Source organism: Rhinolophus sinicus, linkage group LG09 (genome assembly GCF_036562045.2).
Source record: "Rhinolophus sinicus isolate RSC01 linkage group LG09, ASM3656204v1, whole genome shotgun sequence".
Lineage (NCBI taxonomy): Eukaryota > Metazoa > Chordata > Mammalia > Chiroptera > Rhinolophidae > Rhinolophus > Rhinolophus sinicus.
The window spans coordinates 62,269,375-62,293,241 of record NC_133758.1 but is presented as its reverse complement, the minus strand read 5'-3'; the positions used below and the strand labels follow the sequence as shown (position 1 = coordinate 62,293,241).

The window sequence follows — 23,867 nt, the reverse complement described above, 5'->3', positions numbered from 1 at the left end:
AGGTAAACAGTTTCAAACCTATTAGGTTGCATAGTTCTAAGATCATAAGCACCTTAACGAAATGTAACTTTGTATTCTTTTTTCCTTGATCTTTCACTCTTCCCATTTTTGTTCTCAAATTTTTTATGTTGGCTTTTGTTGTTTTGTTTTTTGTCTTGTTTTGCTTTGTTTTGTTTTGTTGCGGGAGTGGTGCAGAAAAAGAAAGTGTGACCATCTGCACACTATTGTTCTTTTACCAGGACATGTACATATGTGGTGTGTAGAAATGCCTTTGTGTGTGTGTCTGTGTATGTGTGTGTGGTGTGAGTGTGTCTGTGTGTCTTTGGGGGGTGTGGTGTGTGTGTATATGTGTGGGGGAGTGTGTGGTGCGTTTGGGGGGAGTGTGTAGTGTGTGGGGGGAGGTGTGTGGTGTGTGTGCGTGTGCACTGATATACACAGAGAGAGGGTCACGCAGACATACCTTACGACCTGGGTAACTGGGTGGGAAAGTGCCTGTAACTGGCCCTTTCGAATTCATGGCTTTCTAGATGCTATTTGGGTTGTGCTAGCCCACAGTATCGCAGACTAGCCAAGGTGACGTTGAGGCTCACCCTGAAGGGGAACTGAATAGGAGAGGACAATACTCCTGTGTAAGCAACTGATATCATCACTTTGATATCAGAGGAAATGAAGGATACAACTTTCTCCCTTCCCCTCCCAACTTCTGTCTCCTTCACTGCGTCATCTCTGAGCCCTGGATAGGGAATTTTTCCACATCTTCCTTCATCTGTTTCAGGTTTTGTTTTTAGTTTTTGTTTTCAGGTTTTTTTTTTGTTTTGTTTTGTTTTGTTTTTTTGTTTTGTTTTGTTTTGTTAATTTATATTTTTCTGGTTGTTTAACTCAGAAACCTTAAACATTTCTTCATTTTGCCACTGTCCTCTCTGGACAACTCTTGTTCCTGTCCCCCCTGAGCTGGGCGCTCTAGGAGCAGCCACACTCCTCCACTATCATGTTCTGAATGTCTTTCTTGATGATGTTTTGCCCATCATCATAGTACAGCATGGACATGGGTCTCAGCTTGGTGGGCACACAGCATGACTTGAGGTTGGCGAAGGGGCTGTAACCCCGCATGCGGTAGTGGTTGATGACCGTCGAGTGAAAGGACAGCGACGACCCCGACGTGCCTGCTATATGGCTTGGGCACTCACCCTCACAGTAGTTGGCATGATAGCCAGAGGGAGCGATGATCCAGTCATTCCAGCCAATGTCCTTGAAACTAACAAAGAACTGTTTCTTACAGCAGATGTTGACCTTGCCGTCACACTCCAGGCCCCGCCGCCGCCGCCGATGAGGGTGGTCTTCGGACTGCCTGGCCTGCAGCATGAGAAAAGGTCGGTGGGACTGCTCCTTCTCCTCATCTCCTCCTGCCCCTCCTTCTCCTCCAGCCTTCTTCTTCCCTTCCCCCTCCTCTTCTTTCTTCTTTTTCTTGCCCAGCAGCACGAGGCTGGCACCAGTCTCATGGCACTGATCACAGGCAATCCGAACGTCCAGCGAGCTCTTGCCCTGGTCCAGCAAGCGCTGGATGCTGCTGGAGACCGGGAAGATGTGCCAGGTGCTCTTCCGAGCGTCCACTGCCTTTTCCGATATCAACAGTTCACTCCTCCCCTCCATGAAGCCCACTGCCTCTGCCTCGTCCCCTGTGTCCACGCCGCCCTGCAGCTGCTTCTGCTGCTGAAAGAGATGGATTGTGACTTTGGTCCTGTTCCTGTTGGTCTTGGGGACTTTTAGGAAGAGCCAGACTTCTGCACGCTCCACCACTGACAGGTCACTGCCTTCTTTGGAAATCTCAAAGTGCAGCGTCTTCCTGGCTGTGCCTGCAGATGAAACACAGCACAAGAGAGAGCAGGGACACTCGTTAGTTCCTGTGTCGGCGAATTTCAGGTCATCGTGGAACCTGTTACAGACCATCTCGGATTAGGATCAACAAATTACCGCCCACGGGCCATCAGAATGGTTTTGACATTTTTAAATGGGTAAAGAAAAATAGTATTTTGTGATACATGAAAGTTACATGAAATTTGAACTTCAGCACCGGTATATAAGGTTTTATTGGACAACAGCTCTGCTCATCTCTTTACAGGTTGTCTAAGGGTGCTTTTGCACTTTAACATGGAATTGAGCAACTGCAACAGAGACTGGCCCATGAAGCCAAAATACTCATTCTCTGGCCCTTTACAAAAAACGTTGGTCAACTCTCTCTCTAGGAAACAGAGGGTCTACATCTGAGTGTGTGTGGGGGCCTAGGAGTTCTTCATCTGTTCACTAAGTGCTTAATCTCAGTTTCATCTTCTATAAAGTGGGACTGGCATAATGACATGTGACCCATCATCCCCTAGTTCAGAAAGATCCAATGGGATAACATAAATGAAAACACTGTAAGCTCTAGCAAGCTGTGGAAATGTTCTTCCCACACAAACATGCAAATAGACCCCCGCCCTGCCCAGTGCAGCTGTGTGGTATGCAGCCTCCTCCCTGGCCACAACCTGCTCCACTCCCCATCTCTTCTTTCCTGGATCACAGTATCAGCTTTCTCTTTAAGCTGCCTCTCCACCAGGAAGCCAAGCCCCTCTACAATAACTTCTCCACAAAAGGGGAAAGGAATCTTTCCCAAAGGCAGATCTGCTCATGTCACTCATTCTTTACAGTCCTTTACTGAGTTCCTGGTACTCTCAGTTTGAAACAGAAACTACCCAGGACATTGGGCTCTGCCTGAACTGCTCCTGCCTTCAGCCTCGGCTCCCTCCCTGTACCCCATCCTGTGGTCCATCCACATGGTGCTTGTTTGAGGTCGTAAGCATCCCACGCACTCTCACTTCTCCAGGCAGGGACACGTGCTGTCTGTCCTTTCTGCCTAGAACTCTCCTGCTCCCAACACACCACCCTCAGGTTTCAGATTGCAGATGGGATGACATCACTTACTCTGGATGCCGTCCTTAACCTCTCTTGCCATCCTAATTTAGGAAGTGAGGTCTGAGGTCCTATCTACCCTGTGCAGTGTCACAGCCCAGGGTTTATCAGAAAGCAGGCAATCGGTTGATTGCTTATAAACAAATGGAGGCATCCTTAACATTGACTTATATTAAGATTAAGATATCTCCCTCCTACCTCTGAGCCCCCCATTTTTGCCTCCTTCCTTTTATGCAGCTTAATGAGCACCAATTACAACAACTGCTGCCAAGAGAGGGGAATCCCTGCATTGGTTGGGCTATTGGGTTATGTGACCACTCAGTTCTTGGCTAACTCTAAAATTAGAAAGTTGTCTATTTCCTTCTCTTTCCATTAGCACTTGTATGTTTGTAAATACAAGTACTGTAAGCAGGTGTTCAGACTAGAATTCTTTGATCGATCAAATATTTTCCTACTTCTACTTTTACCACTTGGTATGAAACATACCCTTTTCTTGACCACCTCCTGCATGCACCTGCTTGAAATTGTCTGGCATACATGCTTTCCTATGTACAAATCGGAGAAAAATCTTAAAGCAGTTCATCTTGGAACTTACAACTCCCTAGGAGGGTCTCCCTGCCCGGATTTCTATAGCTAACGGAAATCCAGCCATACTTATCACTCTCCGCCCTGAGATGTTTACAGTACTATAAATTTTAGGCACAGTTTCAAGTTCTGTGCAGCAGAAGGCAGGCTTTTCTGTGCATTGTGCGCTATAGATCCTGTTCTTAATTTAACACACTCTGCACATTGTGATTATGATAGTGGTAAATTCACAAGGCCAGGGCCAAGGAGGGCTGCGTATGTATATGAAAGGCTCTCTGGCATCTTTGTATAAACTTGCTAGGACGCTGGCCGCGATGGTGGTGGTGAGGAGAGTTCCTTTGACCTCACGTCTCTGGCAGGAGTTGAAATGAATAATAAAGCTGGGTTTATGATTAGATCACCAGAGCAAGGAGCAGTTCGAGGGGGAAGCTCTTTTTCTAGGAAGGATGATGACTTTTTTACAAAATGTGAATCTAGTACTCCCAGTTGCTAAAAATGGGTGGTGGAGGGGGGAGGGACGGGGGCGGGGTTGTTCTTGTTTTTTTTTTAAGAAAGGGAACACAGACTCCAAGAAGGCCATCTTAATCATTTATATTTAAGAGGGCAATCAGGGCCGATTTTAAGGTGGTAGGGTCCTCCGAAGATCAAAGGAAAAGGCTGTCAAAGTCCCCCAGCTCCTGAAGATGGCAGCCAAGGAAAGCCTGCAAGCTCCTGCCGCTGAAGGCACCAGCTCCCTGTTGCTCTCCCTACTGCCCGTGGCAGGCCGTCTTCTGAAACCCTACACCTGCAGGATGCCATTCTGAAGATGGAGATATAGTAGCTGCTAAATTAGAGAAAACAGAGGGCACAAGGTTGTGCTTTGTTTTTCTAGGAAAGAGGATGAAAGTGGAGAATCTGACTTTTCCCCAGGATGGGAGAGCTGGGTTTCAGGTAACTCATTTCCACAGGTTCTGTTCTGCACTGCCCCATGATAGGAGGGGCTGAAGGTGAAGGGAGATGGTCCTCAGGTAAAAGGAGGAGACAGATGGCACTGCGGACCCACACACGTTGGACTTTCCATGAATAGAGTCCAGAGACCTCTACAGATGCTGGGGGGGTGGGGGATGAGGGAGGGCTAATTGGCAGACTTGAACCAGTGACAGCACATGCAAATTGCTTTTCTAAGGCCAGGAAGTCCCTTACTTCCAGTAACAGCCTACAGGACAGACCCTCATTTCACAAGAGCAGGTTTCTAATGCAGGAGATAGCCCCACCCCTTCTTCACAGGCAGCTGTACTTGGAAGCAAATGATTTAGTGTTCCTGAGAGAGGATTGTACAAAGAGAGCACTCATGGGGGGGGTGGGGGGGGGCTCAATCTGTCAGATGCTGTTATATTAGGATCAGAGAGTTATCATAAAATGACTTTCATCCCGGTCCTGGAAGATAATTAACTGTATGGCATCGCCCGGTACTGTGGAGAGGACTGGTGCTGATGTATGCATCCGTTTCATTATCTTGGCTGAGAGAAGTTCCCTGTATTCTCATCCATTGCTCAGTGCTGTTTCTCTCCCCCATAGTTCTGACATTTGGATTTTCCCTTTACTAATTGACATGCCTGTCGCCTCCTTCTCCTGGTGTCCATTTCTGGAACTGCTATTTGTATATTGCATGATATTTTTTCAGGCAAAAAGTAAAACTGAGATCCAATTTCATGAAAATGCTGTTGCCATAATACTCAGGAGAGCAGGGGGAACAGAGAGAATCAAGTCTTCCTAATGTCTACCTTATATGCAGGTACATTTTAAAAGTTCTATTGTATTCTGACTCTATTAAACACTGCATATTTTTTCTTTTTTTCTTTTACATTTAGCTTTCATTGCAGAAGGAGGTGGGGAGAATGAGACAACTAGAGCTGCGATGGAATTAATATTTACCAGGGCTGTAGGTTTCAGAAAAATATTACAACCCTCAAATTTCTTAGGTATGAAAAATTTAACTAGCCTCTTGATGCTATCCCCTTTATTTGTGTATTACCTGAGAGAGACTGTTATACTTCAGGGATGCTTTCGGGAAGCTCCATTCTTCAAATCTCTATGCATAACAATTTCAAAAGTGGAAGGAGGTTGCCTAAGGCTGAGGTGCTTAAGATCAATTACCAATCAGTTTTGGGTTTGACTTAAATACATCTCCTGCTGTAAGATCCTGAAATGGAAGCCTTCCCATGATGCTTTGTGAGCAGGTACAGCTCAGTTTCTACAGGTGCACACTGGGTTCCTACATTATTACCTATCTAACCAGATATAGTCAGTTGCTTTGCTAACCTTTCATTATCTTCTCTCTGATAATATTCTTTTCATTCTCTGTGCTATTTTTTCACTCCAGAGGTTTGTGAGCAATGCTTGTATCACCGCCTGCTCTGCCTGAGTAATTCACTGAGAAAGTGCCACGCAAACCCATGTGGGTGATAATATTTCATTACTTAAACCTCTGTGAGTTCAGTGGACACATACCAAAGGGAGAGAAAAGAGTGCATAAAATGGGTAGGAGGAATACATTTGCACCTTACAGGGAACACCTCTGAAATATTGCCAGGGAGGAGGGATTAGAAAGAGGAAAGACTGGAAGCTAAAAGTAAAAACACCTGAAAATAGATTGTCCTTTGCTTTTGGAATTTTGCAAATATTTGTAATAACTCAATCAAGAAAGCAGGCATGCCAAGAGTTAAGCAGCCAAGCCCCTCATTGCTCCCTTCCCCCACACCAGGGCGCTGCTCATGCTCCAAATCCAGCAACTCAGATTTGTGGGCGTACGAACATTTCCAATGAAATAAGAAATACTCACCGCGTTTCGTTTTTGTTTTGTTTTGTTTTCCTCATTGGGATCCTGCTTAAAGTATGCTGCCTTTCTACATATGGGTAATAGTTATGTCTCTGATGTTAATGTGGAAAGCCTTGTTGTTTATAGAGGATTTAAACTCATGGGGGGGGGGGAGCCTCACTGTGAAATGCTGCTGTTACTTTAATTTTCCATTCTTCACCAAGTTTTTTCACTGTGACTTGATATGGTATAGAAACTGATGGGAGCATACAAAGCTACCACTCACCACATGCGTGTTGTCGGAAGCACTAACTTTGCTGTTGGACTGCTTCCAGGGGTTTCTGCATAAGGCAGCAAGTGAGGTCATAAAGGCCATGCCTCCTTTTACCTATAGCACAGGGTCTCGCCTATAGTACAGCTTCAGGTTTGGTCATAAATTATTTTGATTGATTTTTTTTCAGCCTTAGTATCTTTTCTTAGGATCTGCTATGGAACTGTAAATGCTCAGCCACATTCCTGCATGTCTATTTAAATGGTGATGAAAACAAAAAGAGTTAAATATGTAGAGAGAAAGGGGTTTTAGGTTCCTAAAAGAAGTAGAAAAATTCTTAAGGTTTAACCCACAGACTTTCAGAGACTTCTCCCAAAGTTCCTGAGAACTTTTACACTTTTGATTTTGGATCTAGGAACCAACCAGTCAAGTATGAAGAATTCTGAACTATAGCTCAGAGAGCGTGCTCAAGTATATTTTAGCAAGAGGGCCAAGACAAATACATGTTTCTACAAAAAGTGTCTGGGAAGGTATTCCCAGTTCTCCAAATATTAAAACTGAATTTCTACCCTGACACCTCCCCCACTCCAATACACCTACTTTGTAGGCCCAAAGCACAATTCATCTCTTTTCACATAATTTCTCCACCATTTCTCTCCACACTCTGTTTGGAAACAAATACATCCTCTGAAGCTGTACACCACGTTCCCACAAGGCATTAAATAAATAGCCTTTTCCCTCCTTGTTTTCATTCACTTGTCATTTGTCGCTGGTGAAAAGCGTTGATAAGACAGGCAAAATGGGCAAAAAAAATCAGGGGAGATGGAAGACGTTTCTGTAAAAGTCCAGGCAGCCATATTAGGGGGAGATGTGTGAGCGAATCAGGACTGCTGATGATTCATGGTCACATTTCTCCACACACTGTTTTGTTTGCTTCTAAAATTTATCATTCCTATCTTCCACGGAGCTAGGGAAAGTTCACATGTATCACTAGCACTAGCATTCTCATTTCCTTTCCTTCTGTCTCCTTTAATGCATTATAGGTAGTCGTGTTAGTCCCATCCCATAAAATCCTAACTTTATCTGGAGGATGAGAGGAAGAAGGCAGAAACTGATAATCACTAAGATTAGGGCGCTACAGACTGGGGCTTCCAGTAGGTGAAATTATGTTTCCCTAGAAGATTAACTGGTAAGGAGCAAATGCCTTTGGAATGCGCCCTCTTGTGGGCGATCATTTCCCATTCTTCAGAGAAGAAAGTGTAAGACAACCTTCAGTGAAGTGTAATTCAAAGAAAAGTTCAGAAAGCTGGAGTGGAATGCTGGGAGTCAACTCCATCTCAAGATGGCTTTCTTGAGGTAGGGGAGATAGCCATTCAAGCAAGCCTTCTTAGGCCCCTGTTTGGGAAATGTACATTTCTAACTCAAATCTTCCGTAACTAGACTCTCCAAAAGGGGAGAGTTATGCGTTGCTTTCAACATCACCTAGGCTATGTGAGCATTTTCCAATTCTTAATGTTTAATTTCTTTTTCTTCAGCAAGTTCTATCAATTGCCAACTTATTTACCAGAATCAGGATATAAATTTGGCAGCATATGAAGACTCAGCAATATATTGTCATTGTACATTGACTGACCAGCTATTGTTACAAATCAAAATAAGATAAAATAAGATATAGCAGTCAAGACCACTGATTTTAGCTTCAGTGACAATTGCAGTGCGAGTTGGCTTGACTCTGCCGGTTCCTTCTGACTTTTCTTTACGGTCTTAGGTAAACACAGAGGATTCTGTGCTGGCCATACAAAGAATGCAGTAAACTTGGTGAGCAATCTTGGGTGACATAAATGAAAAAAAAGTCATTTTTTGTTTGTTGGAATAAATTTCAGAGAGCTTGAGAGTGATTCCTTGCTATTTAGTCAATAACAACTCCTGTCAGTTTTACAAAGATGGGGCACTTTCCACTTGAGCAAAATGGGACCGGCTCAGTTCAAAGAGTTCTAGGCTCTTGAGCTTTTGCAGTCCCTCAACTGCTGTGGCCATGTCTTGACTTTATTCAACCATCATGGGACTAGAGGTGAAAATTAAACATGAATCCCCAACTGAGGAATCTTGAAGTTGAAAGGTGCGTCTCTGGGTATGCATCTGTGGCACGCATGCAGGTGACACTTATCAACTGGAGTCTATGCTGTATAAAATAGTTTATAAAGAAAAGAAAAATGAATGCCCTTTGCTATCCTCCAAAAATCTTGATATTGGACATAGTCTGAATTTTATTAAGATTGAATTATTCCAAAAACAACAAGACATTTTTATATACTCCCTATGATCATTCAGATGATAAATTTCTTCCCCAGGAAAATAGCAGCAAAATACTCCCATAGTACTCTACTTAGAGAGTACTATAGCAATCACTAAATCTATGAAATTATATAAATCAACTTGAAGTTGGTGCGTGAATCTTCTCAGGTGAGCAAAATAAGCCAGGGTAATAAACCTTTTGTAAGAATCCAGCAGCTCACCCAAAGTCAAGTTGTAAACTCAACCACAAGGAGCTTTCCATTATAAACCTTCAACTTTAGTCAACATGTGAGTCAAATGAATTACCTTTTTAAAAAGTAGCTCAATATCTTTCAAGGTAAACACTTAACAGAAAAGTTTTAACAAATGACTAGATTTCATATAATTGAGAAAAAGACTGGCATTGAGATGCAGGCACTGAGTAAGAAAAACGGAAAAGGTCCAATTCTTTCCTGCAGAATCTCCCATGCCAAGAGAGTAGTTTGCTATACAAGACAGATTAAGTGGAAAGCAGGCATATTGCTAGGGTCAGGTGTATGTTAAACGTGGCCAAAGGCACAGATAGGTGTACTTAGTCATATGCTGTGGTAGAGCCAATTGAGGAGCTGCAATGAAAGCTATCATGTGTGGCAACTGGCATATAAAAACATATAGAGGGTCCCTTTGTGTCAGGACAGAGCAGGCCTCTCCACGGCTTCTATCCATTGCCTGTGCAGGACCCAATGTCATCAGGCACTATCTTTCCCACCTTGCCATCAGCAAAGGTTGAGAAAAATTGGGAGGCAACTTGAAAACTCCTGACTTTTTTCCTTAAAAAGTTTCAAAAGATAAAGTTATAATTATCATGTCCTTTGGGGTGTATCAAGAGTGTTAGGGAAAGAAAGTTAAGAACTTCTTTAAAAGGAAGAACCTGCTGGGGAGATAGCTAAACTGTCCTGCCAGGAAGCTTGCAGGACCCCAGGGCTTCTCCTTCAGAGAGAAGCCAGCAGGATAGCTGCTCCCCCAAAAGGATGCCCAGGTCTTGGAAGGTCCTCTTGAAAACAGAACATCTGAGTCAACAGGTTTTCAGGATTGGAAATTCTGAGTATTGCCTGTATTGTTTATACTGCTGCCGCAGGAAACTTTTAAACAGAAATGCTGGGAGCCCCTGCATATACTTTACTGGCCATATTCTCTACCAAACAAAACAATGGCACTCCTTTCTAATCGACCTGGCAAGTGATATGATTCCTTAGCCTGGCAGTACCATGAAAGTAACACGGTATTAACACATCTGTGTGCCTGGGCGTGCATAGGCTTGTAGAGATGCAAAAGGATCTGTGTCACATAACTGTAAAAATAACCTGGTCCCAGGTCTCCGCCTCCACTTTTGACAGGTATTTTCTATTCAGCAACAGGTTAGTGTGGTCCTGAGCCAACGATTAGAATCTATTTATTAAAGTTCTTCCTCTTAGGATTGAGTGAGAGTTCAGTGTAGTATCTGAGAGCACTTTGTCAAGGTTGCATTCCTTGGCAGAGAGCTCTTAGTAACTTTACAGAGAACAAAACTCTTTTTTTTCTCTCGGTTCAGAGAGCAAAAGTCAGTGTTCCAAAAGTAGCTGCTGGTTCAATGTCAGCTGTCTCCCAAAGTCGCTTTTTACTGCCCAGAATGAGATGCCTGTGCTCTTCGCCTTTCTAAAGGTAAAAATGACAGTCACTAATAATGTGCCCTGCTTCTCTGATGTGGCCCCTGAATGGACTTTTAAACAGAAGGTTTGTTTAAGACAATGACTGCCTCTGTGCCATTCCACCCCGCCCCCCATAAACTTGGGATGGGGTCCGGAAGCCTCCCTGGCTCCCCCAGGTCCCCTTGCACCCGAACATGCCCCGCCTTTCATCAGGCTGCTCAGACCAGGTCTCACAGGCAGGGCGAGGGAGACTCTCTCACAGAATGGCTTTCAGCTCCAGACTGGCCCTAGAGCTTCCTCCGATGACCCGCGGAGTTCAGCAAGTGGAAGCTAGCCACCTACAGCTAGGGCTCAACCACAAGTCCCTTTCTCAGTCCTCTCCCGCTCTCCGGCCTCCCCTCCGCCCGCCCGCCACCGCCCGCCACCGTCACCTAATAACTGCTGACCCTCCCAGGCAGTTTACAGCTGGAGGGAAAGAAGTTGCTCCGAGGACTGTCAGAGAAACACATCTCCACCCCCCGTGCCCGCACCCACCTGATTCCGCGAACGTGATGATCTCCGAGGTCTGCTCCATCAGTTCATTCATTTCTGCCCTCCTTCCGATGTCATCCTCTATCTCCACGTACCCGTTTTCCCCCACTTTGCCCACATGGAGCTTTCTGATAGCGTTCAGAAGCGCCGCCTTGGGCACCGGCTGCGTGACCTCGGGTCTCTTCTTCAAGTGCAGCATGTTTAAAATGTGCTTTTTGACGGCCTCCACCATCTCCGGCTGAGCGTTGGGTACATCCTTGGGGAGGGTGGTCAGCGCACAGGACGGGCAGGCGAGGTCCCCACTGTGCCCCTCGGATCCCGGGGTGGGGGAACTCCTCACTATAATCCAGCAACTCGCCAACAAAAATCCTCGCAGCCAAAGCAAGGGCATCCTGGCAGCAAAAGTTGTTGTGGTTGCCTTTTAGGAGGCCCTGCTTCCCCCCTCCCCTTACGCACAGGTTTTTTGTTTGGTTTGTTTTGGTTTGGTTTTTTCCTTCTCCTCTTCAGCAAATTCTCTGGAACAAGAACAAAAAGTTTTCTGTGAAGTTTTCTTTGCAGGTTCCCTCTCTGAATGCAGTCAGTGCTGTAGGTTTGTGGCTGTCAGGGAGGAGAGTTCTGACTGTCTCGGAGTAAGAGAGAAGGAGGGAGGGAGGGAGAGAGGGAGGGAGAGAGGGAGGGAGGGAGGGAAAGACAGGGTGGGGGGGAGACAGAGACAGAGAGAGGATGGGAGGGAGAGAGACAGGGAGAGAGAAGAGAGGGGGACAGAAGAGAGAGGGAGAGAAGGGGAGGGTGGGAAAGACAGGGTGGGGGGGAGACAGAGACAGAGAGAGGATGGGAGGGAGAGAGACAGGGAGAGAGAAGAGAGGGGGACAGAAGAGAGAGGGAGAGAAGGGGGGAGAGGGAGAGAGGGAGGGAGAGAGGGAGAAAGAAAGGGAGAGAGGGAGAGAGAGAGAGAACGATTGGCCCTAAGTGAGTGAGTGAATGGGAGAGGGAGGGAGTTTGTGAGTAAAGGCTGTCATTAGGAAGGGGAGGGACAGCCCGTTTTCTGACAGGCTGCTTTCCTTCTGCTCACTGCTCCTTCACACACACCTCTCTTCAAATATCACCATTCTCGGGAGTTCTACTTTCCCTTCTGAAAGAAATCCTCCTAATTCTGTTCTACTTCCTTTTTTTTTTTTTTTTTCTTCTTTGCCCAGTCCCCTTGCTTCACCTTCTTCCTCTTTTGGAGGGGAAAGAAAAACCCCAAGTAAATGCACTGTCTCAATCCTCAGGGATGACTTGATTGAAACAGTCTGCCCCCACCCCTCCAACTCCTCCAGCTACAGCCCTAAGGGATTCAGAGCCCACAGGCTGGTAAGGTGGGGCTCAGGGTCCCAGAGGTCTGGGGATAGGTAGGGAAGGTTGGAAAGAGCGCCTAGAGGCCAACAGTGCTGCAGGGGCCAGTCAATTGTTCTGACCTGAGGGAATCCTGCAGGTCTTCCGTTTCCCCATTCATTCATATTTAAATGTCCAGGGCCGTCTACACTGGCAGGCATCTGAGGGGAGTGCAATAGAACTTTTGTTTGGGGTCATATAATACACTCTACTTTTCCCAACTGCAAAATGCCACTGGGCACTGAAAGATCCACAGGCAGGGAGGCAGCATTTTACAGGCTCAGGACACAGGAAGCCTTTCCCTCTCCCTAGTCACTACCACCTCCTGCTCTGCACATACACATTCACACTGACGAATTACAGCCAGCCACCACTTGCCCTGACTTCACAGATAAAATGCAAAATTCACATGCCCTTTCCCACATTATTTTACACAGTGTGCTCCTATGACTTGAATAACTGGTCCTATGGGAAAATAATCTCTAAAATATTTTGGCAAATTATTTTTTCTGTCATGTGGGTAGTTTTTTCAGCCTACCCCTACCCCATTCTGGACCACTGTGCTCAAGGACTGATCCCTTGATGGCTTCCTTCAAAGAACAGCACAGATGAAATCATCGTGGATTTCAGTGTTCACAGAAAAAGAAAAATGTGAATTTTTAAACAATGCCTGAGGTTTTTTTAATTCTCCTCCCTTCCCCCCCCCCAGCCCCCTTTTTCATTTTGTCTTATTGCTTTTATCTTGCAGAAGTATCTTTAAGAGGTCCATCTGTTAAAGCTTTCCTTCCCTCTGGGTTTCTTTCCCACACATAAGCCCTCTTAGTTTCTGTAGATATAGTCAGCTTATATCTGACACCTAGTGTGTTCAGAGCATTATAGTCAAGCAATACAGTTTGGGGTGGGGAGGGAGTTAATAAACGTCATCACTACAAGCACAAGATGTGAGTGCAGGGGAGGAGGGTGAGAAAATTGTGACACTAAATTAAAATTATAGTTTGCACAGGTAACAATGCTTTTCTGAATTGGATACATTGTCCCCCTTTCCCAAAACAACTACTTGCAAGACTTCCTGTGTTACAAGCCATCTATCACCTTCAGGGTTTCACCTCCAGGAATATCATTTACTCTGCTATTATTGTTAAGACTGTGTCAATGTTCCCTAAAAAGTCTCATTTTTTTAGTGGGGGATGGTGAAAGAGAATGGGGAAGGGGGGCGTTATAATTGTTCAATAGATTGTCTTTGAAATATAATACTTAACATAATCTAGCTATTTGGCATCACACATACAGTATCCAAAGCATTTTGTAGTCCAATTAAGTTTTACAAGAGAGTCTGAAATAGAACTAAAAGTTTAATGACTCCAAACAACTCAAGAGCCCTAATAGTAGCATTTAGATAAGTGCAACTTATCAGTATGTGGATTCTATGTTCCCTAAATTTATGTGTGTATTCCCTAAATTTCCTGTTTGTGTGTTCCCTAAATTTACTGTTTGTGAATGTAACTAGAAAAAAAACAACAAAAAAAAACAGCTTTCTCTTTAGCATATGTACTTGTATCTATATGCTGAATGGGTTGCATAAACACATAATCTATTTGCATGCTCTACTGTTAAAAGCTGTATTAACCTGCCTGAATAATATTAAAAGGTACAAATCACACAATACAGGAAAGTGCCAGTAAGTTGCAAATGTCTCCTAACCATTCTGACCATGAATGTGTAAATAGCTCACAGTAAGAATTAAAAGCATTACCTTCCCGTTGCTCTCTCTTTCACCAGCAGCTTCTTGTATCATGTGGTCAGAGCTGTCCGAGTTCCTCTTCATGGTACTGGCACTGTGAAGTTTTATACTGTACTACTTACTTGTACACTCATGCGTTGGTACCACTCAAACAGAGGAGGGCTGGGGCTTTGTTTAGGATTGGTTAGAATCAGCATGACATCAGCAGATGACTGGTTTTTCCAGTGTGAGACATATTTCATAATCATTATCTAATGGAAAGCCATTCTCAGCTGCTGTGACATTACTGGGTGATCACTGAGCCAGTTAAACCTCTAACTGACTAGACTGCCTTTTAGAAAAAACTGGAATTGAACAGCTATATCTCATTGAGTGTCCAATTTCCAACTTTTCTTTTACTATTTGCACACACACTTCTCATTATATTCAGGTTCAGTTTTATTCTTCACATAAAACATCTGTTACTTCATGAAGTTGCCTGTATTTGCAAAGTATTTTATTGCTTCTTACAGGCAAGAAAATCCACAGTGCTCTTTATAGGGATTCTAATTATACTTTTAAAAATAAGATATTTCATTGAGAAAAAAATAGGAAAATATGTATATCTATATGATGATGATCTCCCCTCCCCTGAGTTACACTATTATTTTACATCTTGAAATTGAATGCCTGCTTCATAAATCATTTATCACCAAGAACTTTGGAAATAGTCATTCTCTTCAAGTGAACCTTATAAGTATCCTTCCCAGTTCTTTAGAATCCCAATCTAACTAGGAAAAAAAGAAGCAAAAAACAAACAAAACCTCTCATACATCGTTCTTTATCAGAATTTCAAGTCCTATGATTTCTAAATTGTTACAATTTCTAAATAACATGAGATTAATGAAAAGAAGTGAGCATTCCTTCAAATAGGGGTTAAATTGGTCAGGGTTTTCTTGGCGGGGTTGGGGGGCTATTAGCAAGTCTGGGAAATAACACAGGGGGAAGGACTCTTCAGACAAGGATGGTGAAGCTTAGTTTGGAGTATACCTACAGCATAAGCTGGATCCTCACAAGTTGAATAAAATGTGCAAAATTGTTTGGAACTAATGAAAGCCATATGACCAGATATGTTGTTCTGTATGCAAGATTTAACATGCATAAAATAAACTTTTCACTGTGCCCACAAGCAAAATATGGAGCCTCTGGCCTCCTGATGTGTAGTTTAGGCAGGTTCGTTTAGGACACCAAAAGTTTTCTGTGTAAGAGGGTTTGCCTTGGCTAAACACAGAGAAAATGTGGATGCCTAACTGTATATGAGGGTGGAGAGCCTTCTAAGTACTGTATATGCAGAAATGAAGTAGGAAATTAAATCATTAGGTTGTAGAGGAACAGAAGGAATCTGAGAGGGAAAGACAGAAACAGGATCAGCGTTGGTTAACTGCATACTTGACCATCAGTTTAGAATTGGGTGGACTCAGAGTCTTTGTAAGAAAGGAATTTCCCCACCCTATTTGATGAGCCCCCCCCCCCCCCAGCAATGGCCTCCAGGGCATCTCATCTCATCTCCTCCCCCATGCATGAACCCTAGTGTCCTAGAAATGCCACTGTATGTATGAGTTTGGGGGCACACAACCAACAAGGATGGAGATCCGGGTCCCACTGCTTACTAACCATGTAACGTCAGGCCTCGGTGTTCTCATCTGTAAAGTGGGATCCATTTCTGAGATACCTATCTAAACATTTATGTCACAGGATTCTACAGCTCCCGGATTAGAGAAGCCACCCTAAATGTGCGACTCAGACCGGGTGTGCCATCAGATGCCCACCTGCCAGGTCTGCCCACCAGCTGTGATGTAGTTCTCTACCTGAATCCCCAAGCTCAGAGCTGAGACACACTGGAAATGCCTCCTCACTCAGTGGAAATTAAGATGGGGGTGGTAGAGGAAGCAGGAAGGTTAAAATAACTTCAGTCGAACATTCTGGACTGGGAGTGCTCTTTTCCCTTCCCAACTTCAGATCCGGGGGGGAGCACATTAGCCCAGCTCCCGACCAGCATCTCCCTATCCTCGTTCGGTCGGTTTCTCTTTCACTTCCTGCCCCTCCCCCAGCAGCTCCCACCCCGGCCCTGCGCCCGGCTGCTCTGCTGCCACCGTACCTTGAGCAGCACCTGCTGGCAGCTCGCAGGGATCACGCCGGAACGCGACCGCCAGGCCCTGCACAGCGGCCGCCTCTATTTTTACCCAGAGCACCAGCAAGGGCAACTGTTTCCAGAGCAGCTTTTTATTCTTTCCCCCTTTGGCAGCTAAAGAATTCAGAGAGCGGGAGGAAAAAAATCACTGTTCTGTGAGTGTAGCTGGGAATCTCTGAAACGGCCCTCGGTGCCAGGGCCAAGAGCGCAGCCAGTCTCAGGGACCCACTGGGGACCTGCGGGCCGGCTGCGGGGCGGACTGAGGCACGCCGGGGGCGTTGACGCCGCAAGAGCCGCCCCCTTCCCGCTGGGGGCGCTGAGTCCTACCGGCTACTGCGCTAGCACAGCGGCCTGCTGCCCTCCGGTTTTCCGCATAGTGCAGGCGGAGGGATTGACCCGCCACTTCTCAAAGCTACCAGCTTCTCGCTGGAGCATTTGCAGGGCTCTGTTCTCGCCTAGAGGAGCTGCCCCTGGAGAACCCGGCAAAGCAGCCTGCTGCTACAAGGAGCAGGGAGGGAAACTGTGGTACCTTATTTTACTGTAATTGCAAAAGGCACGATGTGCCAGAGATGTATATTTAGAAGTTGTATGTTTCTACTTTTATGTAAATGGCACAATTAGGGCCTGCCTTGCTGCTGCTAACTCCAGGGCTTGTGCCTTGCTGCAGAGCTGTTGTTTTCAATCACAGTTAGTGAGCTGGTCAAAAACAAAGTTCATTTAAGGATAAGAGCTCAATGGTGCAACTAGGGGAGAGACCAGCGTCCCCGTGCCTCCCTGTGGCCATCGGTGACACACACCTTAGGGCAAGTCTAACCTATAGTGGTGTTTACTATGGCAGTAGCTGTCCCCCTGTGGAGTTGGCATGGAGCAAGAAGTGAGCATGTTTATTTTTCTTCTCAAGCAAACCGTATGTCCTTCAGCTTCCATCCATGCTATTAATTTGGCATCTTTGCTCACTACTTCTGGAACAAGGAGACAGCCCTAGAAAAGGAGGTTGTTTTCATGGCTCTGTTATTTTAGCTGCAGCTCATGCATTGCTGTTATTCACTGAAAAATACACGCCGGGAGACGTGAACAACCCTAGCAAGTGACTGGGAAATTGTCCTCTGATTCAGCTGAAATGGCACGAGTCTGGGTGTTCAGAGCACGGACTAGCCTGCTGACAACTCAGGGTGTTTGAGTTCCTTCTTATGAAAAATCTGTTTCCAAAAAAGCATGATTTCTGGTTCATACTGTCTGGGAAACTGAACATAAAACGTGACTATGGAGAGAAATCAAAAGGACTCGAGGTGTTCACAACAGCTGACATGTTATTCTGGGCTCAAGGCAGGAAAACCTTGCGGAGTTGAGGGGCGGTGACTCCTTTGGGAGGCAGCTCAGAATCCAGAAAATCTGAGCAGTATCAGAGTGGTATCTGCTGCAGTGAGATTTCAGGAATCTCCTCAGATGGTTTAGGCTGATAAGGGATTGGCAAATCCTGCCTGTTCACTGGACAGCAAGAGCTAGCCCATCACTTGGGCTGGACATTAGGTAGAGAGATTTGGGACAAAGAAGGGCCAGCATGTAATATTCAAAATTGAACTGAGAAGCTGTTTGCTTTTAAGTTAAATCAATAAATGAATAGAGAGAGAAAGAGAGATTAAAATTCTTCCAGAATTCATTAGAAACCAAGTCAGAAATAGTTAATCCAAACTGTCTTCCTAAGCACATTTCTTTGAGAATACTACATTTCTCTGAGTATGCCACAAGGTCTTGTGCTATGTATGTGTGCTGTGTGTTCAGAGTATTTGGAATTGCCTTTTCTGAACAGAGGGAACCCAGAGGCTAGAACTAAAATGATTAGGGAAAGAATACAAAAAGTAAGTAAACTGTTATCCTTCAGTCTAGAGCAGTGTTTCTCAACAAGGGTGATTTTGCTTCCCAGGAGACATTCAGCAATGTCTGAAGACCTGTTGGCCTGGCAAAACAGGATGGGGTGGGGGGTTGGCGCTAATGGCATCCAGTGGGTAGAGGCCAGGGATGCTGCTACACATCCTACAATGCACAGGACAGCGCACACAACAGAGAAAATGTTGCTTGTTCCACAGTTGAGAAACCCTGATTTAGAGTTATACATTTAAGTTTCATCTAATTCCCTTCCCATGAATGCCCCAAGAGGCCTTGACAACTATGCAAAATATTCATAATCCTAATGATTCTGCCTCCACATGTGTCTTGTGCTTCCTGATTAATGGAGGCCCACACCACCAGCAAAACGAACACAGTAAGAGCACCTCTTCGGCAACGTTGCTGTTGTCCCAACCAACTTTCCAGTGTGGCAGTCAGTAGGTTTCCTGCTGGCTTTGTGTTCTATCCAAATGCAGAATCTTGGTGATCAACAACAAAATGAGATGAGCTGGCCCACACCCAAGTTGTCGGGAGGCAACAGACTCATGGAAAAGAGTAAGTGAATGAGGAATTGAGTTATTCACTTTAGCAATTCAGTATCTGATAAATCTATGCAATAGAGAATTCCCCGAAGTAAAATTCACAAAAAGTGAGATTACCATGCCTTTCTCCCAGAGCAAGTGAATATGATGTAGCTTGATTTTATCTGTTTAATATGTTAGGGGAATGACACACAATCAATATCCAAAGAGATAAAACAGAGCGCTTTGCTAAATCCTAATGCATTTTCCAAGCAAGATTATATTCTCCAAACTTTCTCTTTAAAAGGAAGTGGTATGACTGTTGAAAGAAGACCATGCCTCTTCAGATGTTGCTCTCCTGTAAGTCCTAGAGAAACTATTATGAAGGACCCCACATCATGGAAAACAATAATAATAATCAACAAATGTTGGTGAAACACACAAAAGAGAATTTGCCTGGATCACTAGCTTAGGTATGACATGCCATCCCCTGCATGCTGAGACCAACTCCCCTGAGTCATCACTTACTCTCAGTGACCTGTATCGTCCAGAAGGAGAGGGTCGGTCAGAGCCTGTTGTAAGATGAAGGGAACCATGAGGGGAATGTCTTAGAAACTCTGACGCCGTCTCATCGACTCCAGCATGTGAATCAGTCTCCTCAGGTAAATGGTCATTTTGGAACCAAAGACCTGATCAACTTCCAAATGATTCAGAAATGCCTGGATTTCCTCCCAAGAAGTAACTAGTTAGTACTTGTGAAAAACTCAGTACATAGAGAGAAATCATCATTTATAACCTCTATAGAAAAACATATACTGAAAAAAACAACAGTAACACTAACTCAAATGAATAACTACACCCCCAAAGTCCTTCCTGGCCAACATATATTTTGAAGTTGATTATCATAGCTCAGTTCTGATCTAATCAGGAAACATCTGCCACAGCAGTTGATCTTCCTGTTGCCCAGAAGATTATGAGAAGTACTCACAAAAGAACATATAACAGCTGTTGCAATAGTTTTTCTCACCTGGATCCCCTCGGGTAATAAGTTCCATGTTGCTGACTTAAGGACATATAGGTTTAACATCCAGATTCCACTGGGCTTAGATAAGAGAACAGGAATCCAGTTTCGCCTGTCCACAAAGGTATCTCACAACCTGTTCCCAAATTATAGCTTTAGAGGGGAAGACAGAATAGGCTGGGGACAGGCCTGGGGATTTTTTGTTTTGTTTTGTTTTGTTTTATTTTTTATTGGTGAGTTGCTGCCTCCCTCATGTGCTGATAGAGAGTCCAAAGGTTCTACCCTCTGTTACAGCATCTCACACACTGGAACGCCTGTGTACTTCCATGGGCACTGACAGTGTGCTCTGGCAGTGGCTCAGCTAGGTTAGCAAATATTTCCAGGTGCCCCACTCTAATTTTAGGAAGGTCAAGTTTGCAAAGGTGAAAATGCAAGCAGGACTTCTGTTAGTTTTTATCAGTTTGGAAAAGCAAACTAATTAAGCACAATATTCTGAGTGTTTAACTGGAACCACTGGATTCTACAGCTAGTCTTGAACTTTCAGAAAATAATTTATGGCCGCAGCTCCTTTTCTTAATACGCACTGAGTTTTTCTTTAAAGATGAGATAGAATGATGAATGAAGGAAGAGCCATTCTATTAGAAGGAAAAATCTTCAGAAAACCTCTCTCCCAAAGGCCAGGGGTTAATTTATGATGACTTAATAAACAGGGGCAGAAAGCCAATCATGTCATTTTGGCCAATTCCAACATCATTTAACTATGAAATGAGAATAATTAAAGCGGTGCTCCCTGTAGAAAAGAGTTCAACCAATAAGTTCCCCAAATTTCAAGGAGCTTTTGTTTTATTAGATGCTATTAGCTTCATGTTAGTCACAGGGAAAAAAATGCCCACAGACAACACGCACGACTAAATGTAGTCAGTTTGCTCAGCTGCTGCTGATGTCACTGCTGCCCACTAGGAGTGAGTTACTGTAATAATCCCCCTTTTATTAATCATAGACTGGAGGAAGCAGAAAGTGGGTGACATCATTAGGCAAAGGACTGGCTAACTCATGCTCCAATTTACTCAGCTTTATTATAACATTTCTCAAGTGTCATATGAAAGCGATTACCATTTCACACTTTCCCTCTCTGAGCAATCATCTCTAACCTTCAATCCAAACTCCCATAGAAAAGCTTAGTTCAGATGGAGGTGCACAAAGGCCAAATCTCACCAGGAGTCCTTGTCCCAAAAAGGCAGGTCCTCCTCAGAATAGCTTCTTCCTGGACTTGAGATGGAGGCAGTCTCTAGAACCACAGCATCCCAAATGACTCTTGGTTTACTATGGCCCTGGTGGCATCGGACTGGAGAGGACAGGCCATTGTAAAGAGGACCTGAATAATCTGGGTGGCCTCATGGTTACCAAGGGTACATGCTCTGCACCCTAGGGATCTGAAATGTGAAAAAGTCCGTTTGAAGATGTGCTTAAAGATAGTGCTTAAGAATGTAGGTCCTGCATGGACTGCCTGGGTTCAAATTCAGCATTCACCACTTTTACATACCTGATAAACAGCTGAAAAAGTGGCATCTCCATAACGTGTATTTATCAGGAAAAAGATGTTTTTACCACTGTCTGAGTTATACTTCATCCTCTTAAAATAGTGTCTTGCAGCCCTTGCATAAGCAATTTTATAGATGTCTTCACTTATCCCTTTACTTACAGTCCCATCCTGAGGGTATTTGAAGGAGTCAAAATAAAGCCTACTTAGGCGTGTGTGAGAGACAGAATGGAAGACCAAAAGAGAGGCCAGGGCTTTGTAATACTTGATAATGATGAAATTGGCTCAGCTAAGGCAGAGTGCAGTTATTACACTGGATAATTCATTACTTGGGTTCGCCTTTGCTCAGTATTGAATTATAGGCATTCTGTGAGGTTGGTGCAAAAGTAATTGAGGTTTTTGCAGAATTTTTAACCTTTTAAGCTGCAATACTTTTGCACCAACCTAATACTAAGTGAGTGGTTTGGCTCTCAAAAATCATCAGCTGGTGCAGTAAGGAGGTGCCAGACCATGTTACATGGTAAGCAATGTATTAATACAGTACATAGCAACTTTAGGATCTCCGAATTGGAAGTGTCCTTTAGATAGCAAAGGATGCCAGGATATCTACTGCCCCCTAACTGATACTGTGAAGGATAGAAGGGACCTTTTAAGAGCTAAGTAAGGGTTCAAGTAGAGTCCCTGACTGTGTTTAGTTGTAGGTGTGAATTTGGCCATTTCCATGAACTTGTTTGTAGCCAGTAAGACACAGCCATCGAATTGAGTCATGTTTTGCCTCACTTTTCTCCCATGAAGAGGGCCTCCAGATTTCTAGCAGCTGCCTAGGTGGAACCGTGGCAAAAGGGTGACCAAACACAAGCCATCAACACTGGGTATTTGTTAAGAGTGTGATCAGAGGAAATTCTCACAGGGGCATTTGAAACTGCATATCCTACTTCTATACAAATTTCTGGGAGACCCATAAATGGAATGTGACCACCAGAGAAAGTGAGACATCTCCAGTGAGAGTCCTCCAGACTCGTGGAGCATCCCTGACCTACCAGTTGAAGGAGCTATTGCCTGTGGGAAGAGACTGAGGCGCCCTCTCCTGGTGCCTCTGTACAGAAAGAAAGCCTATTAAGGTAGCAGCAAGGGACACCTTCTCCCGGTACCGAAATTGTTGCTTTTTAAAGGGCATCTATCCTGATTTTAAAGGTAACACACATTCATTGAGTAAAATGTGGAAAATATAAATGAATACAAAAAATGTAAATCATATATAATCATCCCTCCCAGAAATAATCATTATTAAAATGTTGGTATATATATAATGAGTATGCATCAAACAAAATTGAAATCGTACTGTAAATATAAGTTTGTATAATGATACTTTTCACTTATCATTATGTGGTGAGTATTTTCAATGGCCCAATTAGTCCTTGAAAATATTAACGACTGCGTGTAATCTATCTTTATAGATGTGCCTTGATTTTGAAACCAGTCTACTATTACTGTACACTGAAGTTGTTTGCAATTATAAATAATATTGCAGACATATTTTTAATGCATCTCTGATTATTTCCTTAAGATAAATTCCTAGAAGTTGAATTATTGGATTTAAGAGTATGGACATATTTAAGGTCTTCGTATTCATTGCCAAATTTCCCTCCGGAAGGTTTTTACCTATTTACATTACAACCAATAGTGTAAGGGCATGGCTCTTTCCCCATGTTCTGGCCTGGATGTTATCATAGTTTTTCCCCAAAGCCAAATATTGTATATGGTTTGTTTTAACTTGTATTTTTAAATTGTTAGTTAAGATAAAGCATTTTATTGTCCATTGGAACTTTATTTCGACTAGCTGTTCATATTCTTTGCCCATTGTTTATGTCTTTTATTGATAAAACTATACTCATATAATTTTATATTTTAAATAAAATTTTATTATATACAATTTGCATTATACATATTGAAATGTATTTTATTATTGATGAGGACTCTTTATATTAAAAGAAGCCTAACCCATTGTCTGCTACATATTATTTTAAATTGTTCCCTATTTATTCTTTACCCTTTAATTTTGTTTGTAGTGTTTCTCATCAAAAGAGAGTTTGCATTTTTAAGCAGGCCTAAACTAGGAATCTTTATCTTTATGCGGAGGTTTCTTCTCTATCAGGAAATCACATAAATATCCCCTTACATTTTCCTCTAAATATTTTTTGGCATTTCATTCTTTATTCCAAAATCTGGAATATATTTTGGCATACAGAACAAGGAAGAGCTATAACTTTTAAAAGTTTTTTCCAAAAATTTAATCAGCATCATTTATTAGAGTGCCATTTTTATCACTGATTGAATGTGTACAAATACAAGCTTTATGCTTCATTCCATTGATCTGTTGTTATTTGTTGCTAAGCTTTCTGTTCTATTTCATTCATATATTTTTCCAATTTTAATATTGTTCTTTTAACTCATTATTTTTAATTTTAAAAATAATTTTATGCTGTCCATTATATCCCCAAACTTATTTATCTTATAACTG

The 23,867-nt window shown here is 43.5% G+C and overlaps 1 protein-coding gene and 1 long non-coding RNA gene across 3 annotated transcripts in view; one reads left to right on the top strand and one right to left on the bottom strand.

Moving 5' to 3' along the window:
* Positions 1 to 789: 789 nt before the first annotated feature.
* INHBA (inhibin subunit beta A) lies at positions 790 to 16,278 on the bottom strand. The gene is made up of 3 exons (XM_019757534.2): positions 14,220 to 16,278; positions 11,096 to 11,607; positions 790 to 1,853 (listed from the first exon to the last, which is right to left on the bottom strand). Exons 2-3 carry the CDS (start codon positions 11,481 to 11,483, stop codon positions 961 to 963), a joined length of 1,281 nt encoding a protein of 426 aa, XP_019613093.1. The 5' UTR covers positions 11,484 to 11,607; positions 14,220 to 16,278; the 3' UTR covers positions 790 to 960.
* The window catches only part of LOC141573181 (uncharacterized), a 196,894-nt gene continuing 178,210 nt past the window's right edge, over positions 5,184 to 23,867 (top strand). For both annotated transcript variants that reach the window (XR_012498847.1, XR_012498848.1), the window contains exon 1: positions 5,184 to 5,305. This is a non-coding gene — a long non-coding RNA (uncharacterized LOC141573181). The remainder of the gene's footprint in view (positions 5,306 to 23,867) is intronic.

Coding starts and splice junctions, on each gene's coding strand:
- INHBA (XM_019757534.2), bottom strand. CDS start 11,483: ATGCCCTTGCTTTGGCTGCGAGGATTTTTGTTGGCGAGTTGCTGGATT. Junction 1,854..11,095: donor CATCACGTTCGCGGAATCAG/GTGGGTGCGGGC, acceptor TTTCATCTGCAG/GCACAGCCAGGAAGACGCTG.